General features: G+C 43.2%; 1 protein-coding gene across 1 annotated transcript in view; it reads right to left on the bottom strand.

The window, feature by feature from the left end:
- csmd2 (CUB and Sushi multiple domains 2) overlaps positions 1-13,566 on the bottom strand; it is a 204,277-nt gene extending 190,711 nt beyond the window's left edge. The window contains exon 1 of the mRNA XM_031853674.1: positions 12,716-13,566. Within this exon, the coding sequence (XP_031709534.1) occupies positions 12,716-12,890 (175 nt within the window). The 5' untranslated portion in view covers positions 12,891-13,566. The remainder of the gene's footprint in view (positions 1-12,715) is intronic.
- Positions 13,567-18,325: the final 4,759 nt, after the last annotated feature.

Raw genomic sequence — 18,325 nt, forward strand, 5'->3', positions numbered from 1 at the left:
CCCCCCCCCCCCCCCCCCCCCAAAAAAAAAACAGGCAGGGGCCTCTTTCAGCTGTCACTTTTCAGCACTACATAAGCACTTGATCTCTCCCAAAAGATGCTAATGTGTGTGCAATTGAACCCTGGCCACTTAAAAACACTTCAGCAAGCTGCATAATGGTGCATGGTGAGTTCAATTCTTTGTTTGCTGTGGAGATCTGCAAGTGTGACAATGAAATCTTTGGAAAAGAAATGTGGGAATACATGAATAAAATAGTGTAAAATGTGATGTGAACAGTAACTAAATATGACCTATATACTGTATAGAATGCTAAAAATAACTGAGCAACATAGTGTGTATTCATGTTTCTTTTCCCTGCGTCTTCTCTCAGTCCTCATCTTTAACAAGTAACACGAGAGAAGAAAAGAAGATCAAAGTGAAAGCTGTCTCCGTCTGATTTCTCATCAATGCCTTTAAATAGGCCCTGCAAGTTAGCATCCACCCTCCCAATTACCTCCAGGTCAATACTAATATCTAGGTAAAACCTCGATATCCACCTCTCCCACCTGATTTTCATATCTACAGCATGGTCAATAATCTCCTCATCATCTCCTTCATTACCGGGCCTCTATCAGACAAATGCTAATCAATGGCTCATACAGCAGCTAATGTCAGAGCTTGATGGGAGTCAGAGTGGAATGTGAACATCATGTACATATGCAATGAGTTAGAACGTCTGGGCTGGAGATGAATTACAACACAATACCAGGCAGGTTCAAGTAGCTAAATTGTTACTAAGATTCAGGACGGACTCGAAATGCTATAGCAAAAAGGAAAGATTATACGTGATCCTTCAGGTTTACAGGACAAATCCCTCATGCGAGATATCAACGTGTTTAGAGTGCAATAGCCCTCCACAGAATTATGCTACATACTGATATATGATCAGCCAGGCAGGAAAACAGGCTGTGTTTTATGGGCACAATTAAGCCACAACAATCATGACAGAGAATAAGTATACCGAGACTCCCAGAGCTCGACCGAATGCTATTTTGAAGTGTGAGCATCTGTGCCTAAGTGACCAACTCTTAAATCGATAATGACGCACACAATCTGGGACAAAAGAATAATACAATGCTTTTAGAGAGCCTGCTGTTTTGGCTGCAGCGAAAAAGATTTTATCCATGGTGCAAAATAGATGGTCAGAATTGAATGGGACACAAAGCAGACACTTGCACTTATGTGGGCATTAAGAAGCAATTTACAACATCACCAAGTTTGATTTTTATGTTGACTCAGTAATAGCGGGTCTGCTTTGCCAGATGTGCTTGCTGCACCGTGTAGTCTTAGAAGTGCGTTTGAGGTAAACCGAGGTGCTGTAAGTCTACTCTCTGTGTTCTTTGAAAACCCAGAGCCTTTGGTTAAGAAGTCAACCCTTCACTTTGGGCTCGGTTGAATTTAAGCCTCGCCCAGGGTGCATTATGAAATTAGCTTTTGGGAGCTGGTGACCCCTTGTGCAGCCCCTCAGTGTAAATCTGTAGGGGGGAGCCCATCCTTCAGTTGACCCCACTGACACACCATAAAGACCCCATAAAGGGACTGCTGGCCGTGCTGTTTTAGCCCGGTAGACCCCCGTTAAAGTAGAAGGTCAAATTGCTCAGGTGAACTATTATGAATATGGGGTAATTGGAAATATGCTGGTTCAGCAATTATGAAAATTGCCAACTGGTTCTAGTAGATAGCGTATTTTATCCTTCAGCATGTTTATGGGAACTGTTTGCACTGGCTTGTACTGGAATGTTAACTGTGCTTGATATATGTGGATGTTCAACAGATATGTTGTCCGCTGCTTAGCCCTCTCTGCCAATGGCAGCATCAGCTTGGCACTAACAAACTCCGGTGTGAACGCTGCCAAATGGGTGTACAGGGAGAGGTATGACCTTGCCGGGGTAGCACTCCAGGTTCTCCATGCGTATGTGTGTGTGTGTGGGGGAGCTATTGTTTGCTTTGCCAGGGCAGTTGTTTAGTAGCGGGGCATACAGAGCTGCGGCAGTGCGCTGTGACACTTTGATGAATCGATGGTCACTGTGTGCTGTGCTCTGGCAGGACAGCAACCCCTCAGAGCGGAGGACGGAGACAGGGAGAGACCAAAGGAGAGCGATAGAATGAGGGCTACGGGGGCAGACAGACACAAAGCAGACTGACTGGCTGACTGAATGTATGGACAAATGAGAAGATAGATCTGGAAGACGTGAGAAATAATAGAGGCAACGGTGAGGTGAGGGACAAACTAGGTGGAATAGAAAATAGCAGCGGAAGGGCAAAGAGAGGGAGGAATGAAAGTGTGTGAAAAAGATTATGTCAGAAGGGCACCAAGAGGAGGAGCAACAACCAATGGGAGAGATACAGTAGAGGGGGAGTGCTTTTTTTTTACCTATTTTCTGCATCTTGTTGCCCTTCTGTGCTATAGGTCACAGACAGCCAGTGTGACTTTCAAAGCAAGATAGCGCTTAATCTGCAATGTTAGCAAAAGTAGAGGTCTATTTCAAGGGATGCTTAATCAGTGCATTTTTATGTGTGCATGTGGAGTGAGACACACATGTTTGTGTATGGAGGTATCAGTTGTCTGCACATGTATAAGTGTAATTCCTATACCCTGTGTGGGTATAGCGTCACATATCTGCATGTAACTCCTCTGCTGAGATGCCGTTACAGCTAACAGCAACTCTCAAGGGGAGGACATTTCCTCTTGGCGAACATAATCCCCACATCACATTCACATAATACCATAAAGACACAAACAATACTTGCAATTCAAAACTGCAAATCTGCTTTCTGGGCTCCAATCTTTTTTTTCTGTTGTATTTATCCCCTCTGCCTCAGCCTGATCTCTTCATTTCAGTTCAAGTTTGCCTTTGGACAAAAGACAAAGATGCAGGGACCGTCTTGTTTTTGCAGTCAATAATAGCAATGCCGTATGTCTCATGTTCCGCATAATGAACACAACTGAAGAGAATACGACTTTTTGCTTGTTAAGGGCCCTCCAGAATTACAACAGTGCTTAGCATGGAACTATGACATTGTTAATAAATGCAAGGATGCAGCTTGGAAACACAATGAATTGAAATGATAAATCAGTGCAACAGGAAACTACTCTGCAATTGTTCCAACATATGTATATCAAAGGAAACCTTGGTCACAAGAACCACGCACTCATCCATTAAATTGGACCATAAACTACCTCTTTCAAGTCTCTCCCATCATATAGCTATGAAAGAGAGTTCAGCTCTTTCCTCATTCTCCAGAGAAACTATAAAGCCTTCATACATGCGGCCCATCAGGGCCTATATCCATACAAAATGAGAGGAAACAGTGAATAATTTCAAACCATATAAGTGCGTCCCTTTGGGTTTATCGAGTAACAAAGCTATCAACGATCACATATAACCTACCCCATGAGTAAACTTCAAACAACCAACTGTTTTGTGTGTGTGTGTATGAGTGTGTGTATGTGTGTGTGTGTGTATGTGTACCAGTAACTGCCTCCCTGGTGGCAAGCTAAACCCTTCCGCCCCATAGATCCTCTCAGCACCACTATTTGTCTCTTGACGTGTCAGCGCATATGCACGCCTTGACCGCATCATATCCGAATTAACCTCTAGATGGCCACCATTAAAATGGAAATGGATGAGCTCAGCTATCACGCTCGCCTCCATACATTAGGCTAATGCCTGGGCCAGGACGACACCGTCTGCCATTACAGACAAGCCAAATGCAGTGGAAGGCACTTGCGATAGGCTTGCTCCCACTTAGCCCAGTGGGCTGAACGGTAAAAGCTGTTTCCTGCAAAAGGCCACAAAAAATGGAGCTTGCATTTCCATGATGGTGCACAATAGAAGCTTGGAAATGCCTCCTGCTGCATGAATGTGTGGTATAAAATATTGATCTGTGTAAACACATACAGAGAGGACACTTAGGCAAACGCATACATAAAAGCTTCTGCCACATCTTAGGGTCAAGGGTCTGTTGACTTCTATGTCAAAACACATAGTTAACACATGCACTCATACACAAAAATGGGAGAAATGTGTGTTGTAGGAAATAAACAACACCTACGCGCAAACATGTAGCCAAAGATTAAAGCTTCGAAGAAAGCACGCAGAAATTCACTCTTGCACAAGTGCATGCACACATTCCTCCTGTTGTCATGACTGGCTAAAGAGGCACAATGGAGCCAGTGTTCTCTCAGACAGGGAGGAAGAGAAGGAGGGAGCCAGGCAGTTCCTTCCAGCTGGGTCATATTTAACCAGCAGTATCATCATGCCAGCCAAAACGACCTGCAACAAAGCCACCCACACACGCTCAGCCCATCTCTAAAACCGAGCCAGCATTTGCCCAGTTCAAACACTGCTTTGAGATATGATTTTGTAATCTTCATCGTGTTCCTTTTCTCATTACCTCCTCTTCTTATCAATACACATAAATAGCCCATGGTATGTTGGTGTTGCTGTGAATGACACAGCTCCTCAACAACCCACGCACAAAGGCCTCACGCTGATCAATAAAAAATAGCCCATTCAGAGTCGAAGGCATGTTACGGTTGATGTCCTTCCGTTTCAGACAGACCTCTCACTTTGTGGGGGAGTTTGTTCATCGCTGATACAAATGGGCCTCCCACACAAAACACAGCGAGGCCAGATGCCGGGAGAAATGTATACTTGTGTTTGTCAGCGTGTTTTTATGACTGTGTGTGCGCACGCATTTGGATTTGTGATATGAGCTACAGCACTTGAACGCAGGCCTGTTTCACTCAGACATGGACAATCCTTACTCTCTGCCCTGGTTTCTCCCCAACTGGAAACACTCTCCCAATGAGCCAAGAGGTATGTTTGGAGTTTTAGAATGAATTTAAGCTGTTTGTTTCTAGATCTTCATTTTATTTTTTTTTTGCAGATAAGCCACACTGTGTAGGTGGATATGTCACATCATCCTAAAATTACCTTATTTTGTGTGAATGTTTTAAGCTGGTTGGCTTTGAGCTTTCATTTTGTAATTTTCTGTACAAAAGCCATTTTTACTGCACAGTGGTGGTTATTGCACATTCACCTCCCTTGGTTTGCTGTGTTTGGTGGTGGTGCACAATTGTACTCTAAGTACCCCCCCCACACACACACACACACACACACATCTGCAAAAACACATACTCACGGACACATACGTGCCTCCAATCATTTCAGTTTTCCCTTCCATTCTCCCAAGTACTTATGAGAAGAAGCACAATCGGGTGTGACACTAATGTGTGAAACACTGAAGGTCAATTATCGCCTAATTTCCATTCTGCTCACATCTGACAGCTGCTGGCCCTTTGAGTTACATTAGACTGAACCTATGCTGAATGGCCAACCTTACTCACATCCTGCAGTGTATTTGCACATAAATTGCACCAGAAATCAGTTAATAAACTTACACTTTCTGGACTCTAACCAATCAATAGCATCAACAGGAGGTGGGGAAAGGCAATTATAAATCTGTTAAATGTACGACAAGCGTGCTGATGTGTGTTAGTGTGTGGGTATTCATGAACATTTGATCCTCTCTGAGCAGTGTATATTAAACCCCGAGAGGAAGCGCTGATCCGAAAGGTCAGGTCATGACCGTCCCAGCAGGACTATTCCATCCATCACTGAGAGATGGATGAGCAGCAGCTGATCAATCAGCCTAACCTCAACTTACTGTAGCACACTTTAACCTTTCGACTCAGATCCTAACTGCCCCCCCAGGGAGGCTTGAGTGTCAACTGTTGACCACCGTCATGATTAATGGGCTGCATGCATCACTCTCAAATGGATCATTAATTTTAAAGGAAATAAGTCTCTGCATATTGCATTTCTACAATGCTGACAGCATTAGATTGGGAACAGTTGCATTGGCAGTGCAAATTAAGGCCAATGTTGTTTTTTTCAAGTATTAAGATAGTGAGAAGAACAACATACTTTGGCACTGTGTCAGATTAGCAACTGTGTCTACAAATTTCTCATTAAAAAATTGTCTCCTAATGTACTTCAGGGACAAGGTTGCATCAAGCAATGTTCAATTGATATCTGTCTCTTTGTTCCTTGATATCATTAATAGTAGCAAGCTTTATAGGCAAACACAAACATAAGCTAAACTCCCAAATGTAATGTAAACATGTCTTGTTGGGTTTGCCATCTTACAATATGTCTATCTTAAGACACTGCATTTCTTGACTGCTTGACCGATAATGTTGTCTGGTCCATTTTGGTGGTGAAGACATCAGGAGGCACTTTCCACTCATTTCCACTCATTAGGAATTTATTTTCTCCCTGGCAGTAAAATACTTACTATGAGCCAGCACACAACTGCTGTAACGTTCAGTTAAACTGGTTTGGACACCACAAACTTTGAGGGTGATTAACTCTAGCAGACACATTTTCGCCTGACTTTAGATAGAAGCTTGCTAGGAATGTTAGGGCTGTTTGCACTCTTTATGGACCTCACAAGTGTAGGAATGCATGGCAAACGCACACACTCGCTGCCTCTCCCCACATGATGACTCTGCCTCTTTCCCAGAAAAAGACCACTGACAGATTGCCTATACGTTGAATAGAGAGAGGAGCAGTACAGGAATGGAGAAAAGACAAGGACAAGGACAAGATACCCCCTGCCCAGGATCTAATCTTCAATCTCTGGGATCACTGATATCTGATAAGAACAGTGTAAATCAGGAAGCAAAATAACCCCCTGTCTGAGCTTTGTGTCTATACAAGACAGACAAGGCATCTACATCCGTCTCTCACTTTGTGAGGATTTACAGTAACTGGAGAGAAGAGAATCTGAATCAAGATCGAGATTTTTGTCATGTAGCTTTTCTCCCACACATGGCTCAAGGAGATGTAAACCGTGGTTTTGTTTTCTCTATTCATCTATTTTATTGATTTTCCACCAGTAATTATCTAGTGAGGATTGAACATTGTTTCTTTTTTTCCTGACATGTCTTGCCTCGCAGCAGTTGCTTGTTACAGTAGTAGCACATATTCACATCTTGGAGCTGCCCAGTACAACCACGTTGTTCTTCTGTCTTCTACTGGGGATTGTATTGTGTGCAGGAAAATAATACAAAAACAAGAATCATTGCTTACATATCCTTGAGCAAGGGACTTTGACATAACTCCTCCATCCTCTATCTAGTGTTTTTATTAATAGAGTTGAACTCCTAAAAAGCTAACAGAAGAACACAGAAGAGCTCACATGAGTGTGTTGTGAATGTAAAGCACAGGCACTGCCAGAATAGAGCCACATTTAAATCCCCTTAATAAGTAAAGCAGCCAAAATTCGCATTTATTAATTTAACGCAGACCTAAGGGACATGCTGAAGGTGATATAAGAAGGAAGCATGTATTTGTCATTTGCTTTTTTTTTTTTCTTGTGTCAAATTTGAACTATTTACATTGTAAAATGTGGCTTTGTCATGTATATACATCATATTTCAATAGTTAATGAAAGTTAACTAATTTACTACTGCAACATCATAAAACCTAATAGATGAAATGACAGAAGAAGCAATTGAATTGTGCTGAAAATGAATTAGATGTACCTCATCATCTCATTAAGTGCCACTTTAATCAAGAAATTCTGCAAATGCGCATCTGGCTATAAGTTCATAAGGTCTAATGGTCCAATTTGTGTGGCTAGTGTGTGTGTGTATGTGTGTGTGTGTGTGTGTGTGTGTGTGTGTGTGTGTGTGTGTGTGTGCGCAGCTGCATGAATGCATTCAGGATTTGTTGTTTTTGTTTGTGGGAAAGTCTGCATAAATTAGTGACTTAGTGTGTGGTGTGTGTGTGTGTGTGTGTGTGTGTGTGTGTGTATGTGTGAGTCACTGTGTGGCTGTGAAAAGTGTGACGAAGCACAGTGACAGAGCTCTGGCCATCTGGAGACAGATGACAGCTTGAATCACCAGAGAGAAGGATGGAGGAAGAAAGCGGAGGGGGCGGGATGGATGGGAGGGAAGGAGGACATGAGGGAAAAGGTACGAGGGGAAGACAGAGAGAGGAGCAGGATGACATCAGCAGGTGGGTGAAACACAAGGACGAACGCATGGACATGCACACACATTACGTCTCTCTGTGGCCCGTTGAGCTATAGCTAATGACCTGCTTGTCAACAGCCTGATCATCTCAGAGCGAAATAGGGTGGCAACTCATAGACTCATCCAAACATACACACACACACACGTGCCCACGAGCTTACTTGCACGCTATTAGTTGTTGTAATACGAGTCAGCTTGATGCCTGATAAGAAAATTAGCCTTCCAAATAGAAAATCACCCAGCGCTCAAAAGGCAGGGCCCGGATTTTCTCTCAGCTTGTGGAAGCTTATCGCCCCTCTACTCCAACACTCGTCTTCCCTCTCTGCCTCTCATTTCCCCTCACAGTTGATTCCGTCCTTCTGTTTTGTCGTTTTGTTCCCTCCCTTTGAAACCTCTTTATGATCTCCATCTTCATCTTGACCACCACTCTCCATCCCACTCCAAAGTTCTCTCTCCTTCACTCAAGTAGACAATGCGTAAGTGGCAGAGTGGCAATACTCATCTACTTTGCATTCCAGACGTTTATTTTTTTCTGTGTCGAGTAAATAGATATCATCTGTTTCTCAGCTCCCATTCCGTCCTTTATTGCTCAACGGTGAATGTAGAGAGCAGATGGGAGATGGGACGCAGCAGAGCGTGCAGGTATAGTGGAGGATTTGAGATTGAGAGTAGTAGGCAGACATGTGGGAGAGAAGTGAGGAACAAAAGGGAAGGGAGAAGCCCATATATTCATCATGAAAACATAGTATGAACAACATAAGACACACGGTACTCTGTGTTTGCTAAGTTGGTTGGACTTACATGGAGAGGTGTGATCAAGTGTGTTCACAAAACTCCTAGACCAGCTCTATTATAGCTTCCACATATCTTGAGCCAATATCTACCAAACATGCAACACGATGTCTCTATGATGGTGGTTTACAATGTGCTGTTTGTGATCCACGTTAATCCTTGGTTGAGGATAAAATCAGAATTCCAATAAGGAGAAGTTGACATCTTCAAACTGCTTGTTTAGTCAAACCAACAGTCCAAAATCCAAAGATATACTGTAGCTAATCTTCTATATCTTCTAAGCTTGAACTACATCATGTTGGGCATTTTTTTTTACCTCACAATGACTTAATCAAATTAGTTGAAGATTACTTTCATGTCTGATATTTTTTAGCAAAGACATAATGTAGGAATATGACTGCTCTTCGTCTAGAATTCACTTTCACAATGCCTAAAACGTAGAAAAGTTACTTAATTCACTACAAAATGAACAGCAGAAACCTTGCAATATGATCTTGTCAATCAGGGGTCTGGAGCCTGTGTCTAATTGAGGTTCCAAAGCCATGAAAACATTGGAGAAATCCCAATTTGAAGAGCCAGCTAGCCCTCCACTGAGGAGCAGCTGTTGCTGAGGCTGCTGGCTGGTGGAGCTGTCCCTGGTGCTGAAGAGAACTTCAGCTGCGCGGCGAATTCAGGCGCGCCTGTCCCTGCCCAGGGTGCTGAAAGTGTCACTCTATGGTGAGTTTGTGGTGATCTCATTTGTTACTGAAAGCTCCCGCTAAATTAGCCCATTACTAATTGTATTTCAATACACCAAAGCTGCAGTAAAAGTGTATGAGAAAGTAAATCGAAACTAATAGATTCTACTCTCATCTCTCATTGTATTCTGACGTGAAGTGAAGATATTAGATACTTCATTTCTAAAAGTGTTTCCAAATAGGTGTTCCCAATTAAAATGGTATCAGTTAGTTTTATGTGCCTGGAGGTATGTATAATGAAAAAGTGCAAGTATGAGTTTGGCATTTTTTTTTTTGGATTTGTGCAACTTCAAAAACGACTTAATTCCAGGGTTTCTCTCACTGTTTTATTGCCTGGAAACTAATGCGCGCCCGCCCACATGCGCCTGTGCCCTCCTTATCCCCAAAACATCTGCGCACGCACATACGCGCACGCACAGACACGCTTTCGCCCGTCTGCGCACGCACATACGCGCACGCACAGACACGCTTTCGCCCGTCTGCGCACGCACATACGCGCACGCGCAGACACGCTTTCGCCCTGTCTCTTTCTTCGGGAGCATCATGAGAATATAAGCAGATGTCATGAAGCGAAAAAGATAAAAAGGAAAGGGGCATCGGGCCCTCCAGTCATAACATTACTGCAAGTTGCATCATGAGCACAACCCGGTGCCTTTGTAAGGAGAGCGTGGCAGAGAAGGGGAAGACGACGACGCGTGATCTTGCGTGTAAGTGGACATGCTGAGCGACTGTCTTATGCGCCGCTGACGAATGATCTAATACCGGTCGAGTTGGCGTGGAGAGTCGAGACATGCACCAGATAGGCATGTCATCTTCAACCTGGCTTCTCTGTCCTCCTCCTCCTCCTCCTCCTCTCACCCGGCCCTCGCAATCCCTTCTCTGCACGATTAAATGAATAGAGGTTGATTACCGTTTATTGAGCGACGAGTCCGCTGGGACAGCTGGTTTTGATCGCATGGAGACAGCGCACGCTACTCTCTTCAATATCTCTGTTAAAACCTTCCACATATGTCTATATTTTTCTATGTGGCCCTTGGGAATGGTAATTGTGTTGCAAGGGAGGCTGAACACGGTTTAAAGTGAGACCGGTTAACAAATGAAGACACCTACTAAAGCACTATTATACATCTGAGACACGGTGCTTATGAAACACAGCCTTTTTTATGCCGCATCCCACATCACATGTATCTGTTGGCCACTGTTGGTCATTAATTGGCAAGTCTTGCTTTGGTTTGATAAAGTCTGCGGGTTGGAAAATGCCACGAAGCCCGGGTCTTCTCTTCCCTCTCCACTCCGCCTCTCAGCATAGCGTGAAGCTCTGGTGCCGCTCAATGGGAGGATGGGGCAATTGCTGGTGGCTGCAGAAGCACCGGGGGGACGCGCTAGACCACCTCAACGCCGGCGTGTGGTATTTAAACGTATTTATGGACACAGTTTAAAGTAAACGTTGTAACAGAGGGCGAGATAGATAGTCCAGCTATTCCTCTTTGTAAATATGTGCAATAAGTTAGAGTCGCTTTACTGGCTCCGAGAGTAGACTCAAACGGCAAGGGAGTGGGCAATAAAAAGCTCCCCGGACGCAAATAAAACAAGAAGCCTCCGACGAATATAGCCGCAATGAGATTTACTCCACATGAAAGTCGAGAGAGATTTGTCAGTATCATTGGCACTGAGCTGTGTGTGATAAACCTACATCTCACTGAAACCATCTGGGTGCACGGTTGATGATACAAGTTTGATCAAAAGTGGGTGACACGTGGGAGGTAGTTGGTGGGAGACATGAGGGATGACGCTTCTGTTGGAATAGTAATGATCAAGCTCAAACCACACTTATGCAGCATGAGACGACACCGCAAACTGTGCTTTGGTGATGCTGAAAATGTGCCCAGTTTTCTCTCACTCTTGGAGTATGTGCTGTCCAACCAAAAGGTACATGTGGGCGAACACAGCGCCATGACTCACTGTCAAATTCATATTGTGGCCGTGGCAGTATTCTTGCCTTTTTCTAAAAATAGTGCATATTCTGTGGTGTGGAGCCAAGACAGTGATACAACGGTTGGCTTTCTTTGCCAAAGAACATGCTCAGGATGGCAAACATTCGTGTGGCTCTTCCCCGAAAAGCAATGGGCTCTAAATAAAGCCACAGGCTTTTTTTCTTCTTCTTCATGAATGTCCACAGAAAAAAAAAAAACATGAATCAGTAACCGAGTCTCTCCTTTCACAAACCCATTATGTTGCGAAGACGTGAAAGTAAATGAATAGTAATGATAATCTGTTGAATGCCCAGCTCCGGTTGCACGATTTCCATTTGCAATTATAACCGAGGACAGAAACTCCAGAGTCAGTTAATTAGGCCTAACCCGCCAAACACACACATGCGCAAACTCGCGCACACGGTGTAGCCTACACACACACACACACACACACACACACACACACACAGAGAGAGAAAGAGAGAGAGATAGAACACAACATGGTATTAATTGATGTATAGGGCACTTGGGCACGTGGGAGTTCTGATAGGGTGTGAGGTTGGAAACTGAGAAGGAAAAGAAAATAGCACCCCATTCATTCACTCTCCTCACACACACACACACACACACACACACACACACACACTCTCTCTCTCTTTTGGACTCTGGACAGCATAATGATAAGCATCCTGATTGACTACCTAACACAACCTAAGGTTTCTCTGTACCTGTAAAATATCCTTTACTGGTAGCAGGAATCACACAATGTTTATTTATTCATCCCCACAGCTCATTAAATCCACCCTCATTTCCTCAGAAAACACCTCACACAGTCCTGCAATGAAATGCAGCAACAGAGTCAAGGTAAGACAGAGGCTCAGTTGCAATTCCAGAGGAACCGCTGTCACCAAAATAGCCACCCGACCAGCCACCTCTCCTCTATTAATAACTTTGGGTTCTCGCACAACGACATCGCAGCAAGGTTCTAAATGCGCTTTTAGGATGAGTGCGCGTGTGTGTTGCTGATGCTCATTTGCATTCAGTGAGGGATTGTGGAGGGTGGGCGGTGGAGTGTGATAAACCTGCTGTATTTTGCAGGTCTTCAGCGGTACAGATGGGGGACTTACCCTTTACTGAGGCGGCCAGTAGCCCCATGTATAAGAACAGCACCCGGCTCCAATGGTGCGCCTGCACTCCCGCCTTCATTAGCGAAAAAATCCGTATTCCGTCCCCTTTCCTGCATGCGCATTCCGGTTCTCTCGCAAGTCCAGTTGCTCCGTCCCGATTTGAAGCGGCGGTCATGGCAGGGCTTTTTCTCTGGTCTGGCAGGCACGATACTTCTCAGATGGTCAAAAAAGGGAGATTCACTCGGTGTCGGCGCTGAGAAAAATCCCAATGCATGGAGGAGGCTCGGATATCGCAGCTGGACTGAACCATGTCATGCGGGGACCGAGGGGTTCAGAGTTTCTTATCTGAGAGGATAGATTTCACACCTAAAGGGAGAGAAAGGAGGGAAGGCAAACCGCGGGGGAGACGTGATTCAAGTGGTCACTGATCTACCCAGCACGCGTAAAAAAAAAATCACGGAAATCCCTCGTCCGCTCCACATATGTAATTGATATTACCAGACGTCAAAAACACAGGAGATTTCTCCTTCAGGTCGTCCCGCAGCACTTATTTGTCCTTCTCTTGATTGTGTCTCCTTTTAGCAACAACATTTGCGGTGCCGGTAATCCACGTTTAAACTCGTCATTAGACCGAGATTCACAGGAACCAACGCTGAATGATTGAGAGCCACACAGGTTATCCAAATCCAAGACAAAAATCGCCTCGTTCGAGAAGTTCTCAACCAACGTAGTCAGTAGTCAGTGATCTGACTGTATAGAGAGAAATGATCAGTATGTATTCCCAGTATCGCAGCGCTTGGCCACAGCGTCGTCTCGGGTCTGTGCGACGCCAAGAATCAGACTGCAGACCTTCTCTCTCTCTCTCTCTCTCTCTCTCTCTCTCTCTCTCTCTCTCTCTCTCTCCCACTCTTTCACATTTGTAATAAAGATAAACTCAAGATAATCGACTTTTCAAGCTAAACACATTTGTTTTTCTGTTAGATAAATATTCCTCCATTATAATTAAAAACGATACAATAACAATAATGGTAATAATAATGATAATAATAATAACAACAATACAATATTCCGCATTAAATCCACCATGTACCAATGTGTTATGATAAAATATAGGGGTCCACAACGAGGCTATTGTCTCCATCCATTAAGACCAATCATGGGACTGCCCGGCAGTTTAACATAGATGTCCACTTCCTGCTCACTAGACGTGAAATTGATGCTTAACAGGCTGGAACCCTCGACCGTAAATTTGAATGTCATTTCCACTTCTGCATATGACCGGTATAATTAGTTTTCCGCAATGCGCCGTGCGTGGAAACAGTCGAGATAATGAAATGCGCGTTGGCCTTCGACCCTACATTTAAGATGGGGGATCATAAATAGTCTTCCCGCAACATTACATTAAACTTTGCCAACCCTGGTCTGCTCATGCACCTCCTGGTCAGGTTGTTCATAGATTCGGCATTATTTAGACTAATGTGAGGGATTGGTTTGTTATAGGAAAGGGGTTCATGCATGAAGTATAATTAATTTGCCAGTGTCAGTTTAGGGGTATTGCCTAATTTACTTGTGCTCATGCAAACGTATTATGCTATGTGTTAGTTCGATCTTTGATATTGTCGCATTGAATGAAAACGTGCAATGCAATTCAGCGCACCAATAAGCTCGTTACATTACTTGAAAAATGTAATTTGAGTTAAAAAGTCGAGAGCCGGAAACAGAGACAACTAGCCTTCGAAATAAATTAATTTAGCGATCAATTTTAGGAGAGCTAAATTGAATAAATAGTCAAATAGCATGAAAAATGAACATACTATAGAACTGTTACAAAGTCATATTTCTGCCACTTTCCTACAACTGATCGACTATACAGCATGAAACTTGTTGTGCTTTGACAAGCTTTGGTACCTCCATTTAGGGACAAATACTGAGGTCATAGAACCAGCAGATCAAATTTTTCTCTCATAACGTTATTGCACAACTTAATTTTGCTTTCCATGTGTGCAGTGTCTCTGTGTAGCCTACACTGAAAAAATTAAAGGTTATACAACAAGGAAGCAGCAATAATAATGATTAGTACAACATAAATAATAGATGACAAAAGAGTCTGAAATAATGTTTGAAGATGGGAAGGAGCACTAATACAGCAATACAGTCAAAGTTCAAGGTATCACAAGTGTCAACACTATAGCATTCACCTAAATAGTTTGAGAAGCCTTTATTTAAATAAATAAATAATATAATTAATCATTACATATAGATAATTCAATGTTTGCGCCAATTGGCAGTGTATTCACGGTAAACTGTGGGAAAGTGACAGAAATATGGCTTTATGACCGTTATATATTATGTTCATTATTTAGAATATTGGTTTGTTTCTTTAATTTTTGCTTTCCACAAATTGGTCGCTGGAGCAAACACGTTTGAAAGCGCGCAACCTTTACTTTGAAGGCGAGCCATCAGCTGTTTCCACATCTCGATTTCCCTGATTCAATTTTAATTATTTTAAGTTGTGTAATGCAACAAGTTGACGGTTTGGTGCGCGGAATTTGCATTGCACGAGTTCACGAGCGTTAACCGCGTTTAAGCAGCACCGAAGAACGACCTCACACGTAGCAGAATACATCTGCATGAGCACAATAATGAGATTATGCAATATAACCCTCAACTGACTAAAACCGCTGTCGTTGAATTATCATTCTCGAATCCCAACTAGCTGCTATGACAACCTGCCAAGATCACATCCACCAGCTAATGTTTCCTTTCAAAAAGCTGCTTCACAAATACGCAATCGGACGCTGTGAAGAGTGACAGAGCCCATTGACAAGCCCGTGCGTGTGAAAAACACAGTGAAAATGATGCCATCAGGAAATCCTCGCGAGTTAGCGACCCCGAAACACTTCGTGAGTGCCTTTGCACCGTTTCCGCGCTCCACCTGGATTCACCCACACGTTCCGCACGACAACTTTGATCGTGTCTGCAAAAGCATCTGGGGAAGAGTAAATGAGGCCAAGGAGGAGCTTGGCGGAGGACATAGTTCACCTGAGAGACAGATGAATAAAGACTGCAGGGCACCAGACAACAAACCAAGTCATCGGTGAGGCTCGACACGCACAGAAGGTCTGGGCCATTGTAACATAAAAACGCTGTAAATGGGTCCTCAAAAGTCGTCTGTGAAAGTAATTTCATCGCTAACTAACTGTAGTGTGTTTTCCCTTAATACAGTCTCATATATGCTACTACCTTTGCAAGCTAATACAGCTGCATTATTTTGTTCTTAATTTTGGTATCACCTCATTTTCATTTCTCTGAATGTTTTTATTTGTTTATTTTGCAGGGACAATGCACACCAATCAACAGTGGACCTGTAAGTGAGCCAGAGAGTAGTTTCCATCTGATGTCCCCGGCCAGATGTTTGAAGGCAGCCTAAAATTACAAAATTTCAAATACAAATGGAATTAAAATTCATAGATAACCAGACAGTAACGTACAGACAAAACCCATACACATATAAGCAAAATAAAAGTGTACGACACTAGAGCAGACATAACAGGCAGGCAGAACAAACCCACCTACAGTAGCCTACAAGCACATATACAACACTGAGGCACATAACATACACATGAAAATGGAAAACAGCAACAAGACAAATATACAGAGCACATATAGGCGAAACAAGCAGGCAGGACAGACAGTACATCAATGTGAGGCTAAATACATCTGATTATGGAATTATGGATTGTGAGATTAGAAAAAAAACAGACATATGATTATGGTTGGTCTCATAAATCGTCAAGGTGCTGCTGTCTAATAAAGTCCCTTTATTAAGAGTTGGCAAGTAGTATAACATGTATTTAATTATTACTTACTGTTGCTTTATAGATCAGGTTTAAAACATTAATATGAAGTTAGAAATGCAATTATACATGCTGGTAATCAATTAATACATGTTCAGTATTTCCTCACTTTAAAACAGCCACAATGTAGAAAGTGTTAAGTGGTATTTACTCATTGAAATAGGGCTATGACATTCTCACTGCAGCTACAAATCTAACATATATTATATATAATATATATATAAATTAGAGTTCATCCTCAAGTTTTTGACCTGTAGCTTCTATACAGGCTGTTTTGTTGTCCGCCATGCCTACAGTGTCATGTTAAAAGTTATTACAGTCTTTGCCTAAATTGGATAGGCCTATGGTTGAAGTTCTAGTCCTGATCTCATCGTAGTAGTGTCGGGCTGCTGTGCGGCCATGGACCCGCTGCATAATGTTAATGTACACCATCTGCTCACCGGCCGCCCGGAGCTCCCGTGACGTCTCCGTTATCATAAGCGTCCCCGTTCCCACCGGACCGTCTGTTCCGCATCGCAGCCCGACAGTCGACAGGATGGTGACTAAAGAGTAGCCTCATTAAAATGTCATGGTTTGAAGCGAGTGCCGCACCACACATACGGGATAGAGCCACAGACCCAATGATTCCTGCTGTTTGAGGCAAGACATTGGGTTCAAACTAGACATCCGGTCAAGTGGGGCAATGAAAATGAAGGTGACTTACACAATATCAACTGGTTAACCTATGGGCCTCTGTTTTTCATCGGTGTGTACTGTCGGTCTAGCAGTTAGTGTAGAATATGATGTACTACCAAAACATTATCATTTAAACAAGAGGTGTAGTATTAGTTCTAAAAGCTTGATGAGAAAAAGCAGAAAACTCTTCAAGTGCCTCAAATTATAGCTGTTTTGCACACATTCTTGGTACAAGTGAACTTTACATTATACTACATGATACTAGAGATTCTAAAATAACCTGGTTATAAAACTCCTATACAAACTGCATTGGAGATGTGAAATTACCTGACATTCTTTATGAATAGACTGCATGAGCAAGTCAACCTTGTAGCGGTGGCGATTTCTTGCTGTGGTGGTCTGTTACGTATTAAAGATGTGTTAACCCCGCCACACTCCCACACATGCATGCGTCTCTCTGTCTGTTTAGGGCTGAGGAGCAGCAGAAAGAGCCAGATGATTTGGGTCGGAGCGCACGATATGAGGAGTACGAACGGCAATGCCAAACAGCCTTCAGCCTTCCAGCCTACACCCGTCCAGCCATCACCCGTCCAGCCTACACCCGTCCAGCCTACACCCGTCCAGCCATCACCCGTCCAGCCTTCACCCTTCCAGCCTACACCCAGTCCCCATGTTGCCAAGCCTGCACGGGAACTGAACCCTGTGATGGAAGAAGAGATGAAACAAAATGAGGAGGCAAAGGAGAACAACAATTTGATGAGCATGATGACTTTGTGGACAAAAGCTCTTTGCGGCAGCCTAGTAAGCCTCTAGATTTGAAACCAAAAATATCAGAAATGTAGTATTAACTCTTTACTATTAAAAAAAAACAGATGAATTAAGTGTTATCAATATTCTTGTCATCAACAATTCAGTCCCGTCAGGAGGAAGATGTGGGAGATAAACAAAGTAGTGTGGCAAATTACGCTTGATCCTCAGCCTGCTACATGCGAAAGTGAGAATGAGAATGTGAGCAGTAGAAGTAGCAGTTGTGACAGCAATTCTAGCGATGATGATGATGTTGTACCTCTACCTCGGG

Source organism: Anarrhichthys ocellatus, unplaced genomic scaffold, assembly GCF_004355925.1.
Source record: "Anarrhichthys ocellatus isolate YVR2014 unplaced genomic scaffold, GSC_Weel_1.0 scaffold14, whole genome shotgun sequence".
NCBI lineage: Eukaryota > Metazoa > Chordata > Actinopteri > Perciformes > Anarhichadidae > Anarrhichthys > Anarrhichthys ocellatus.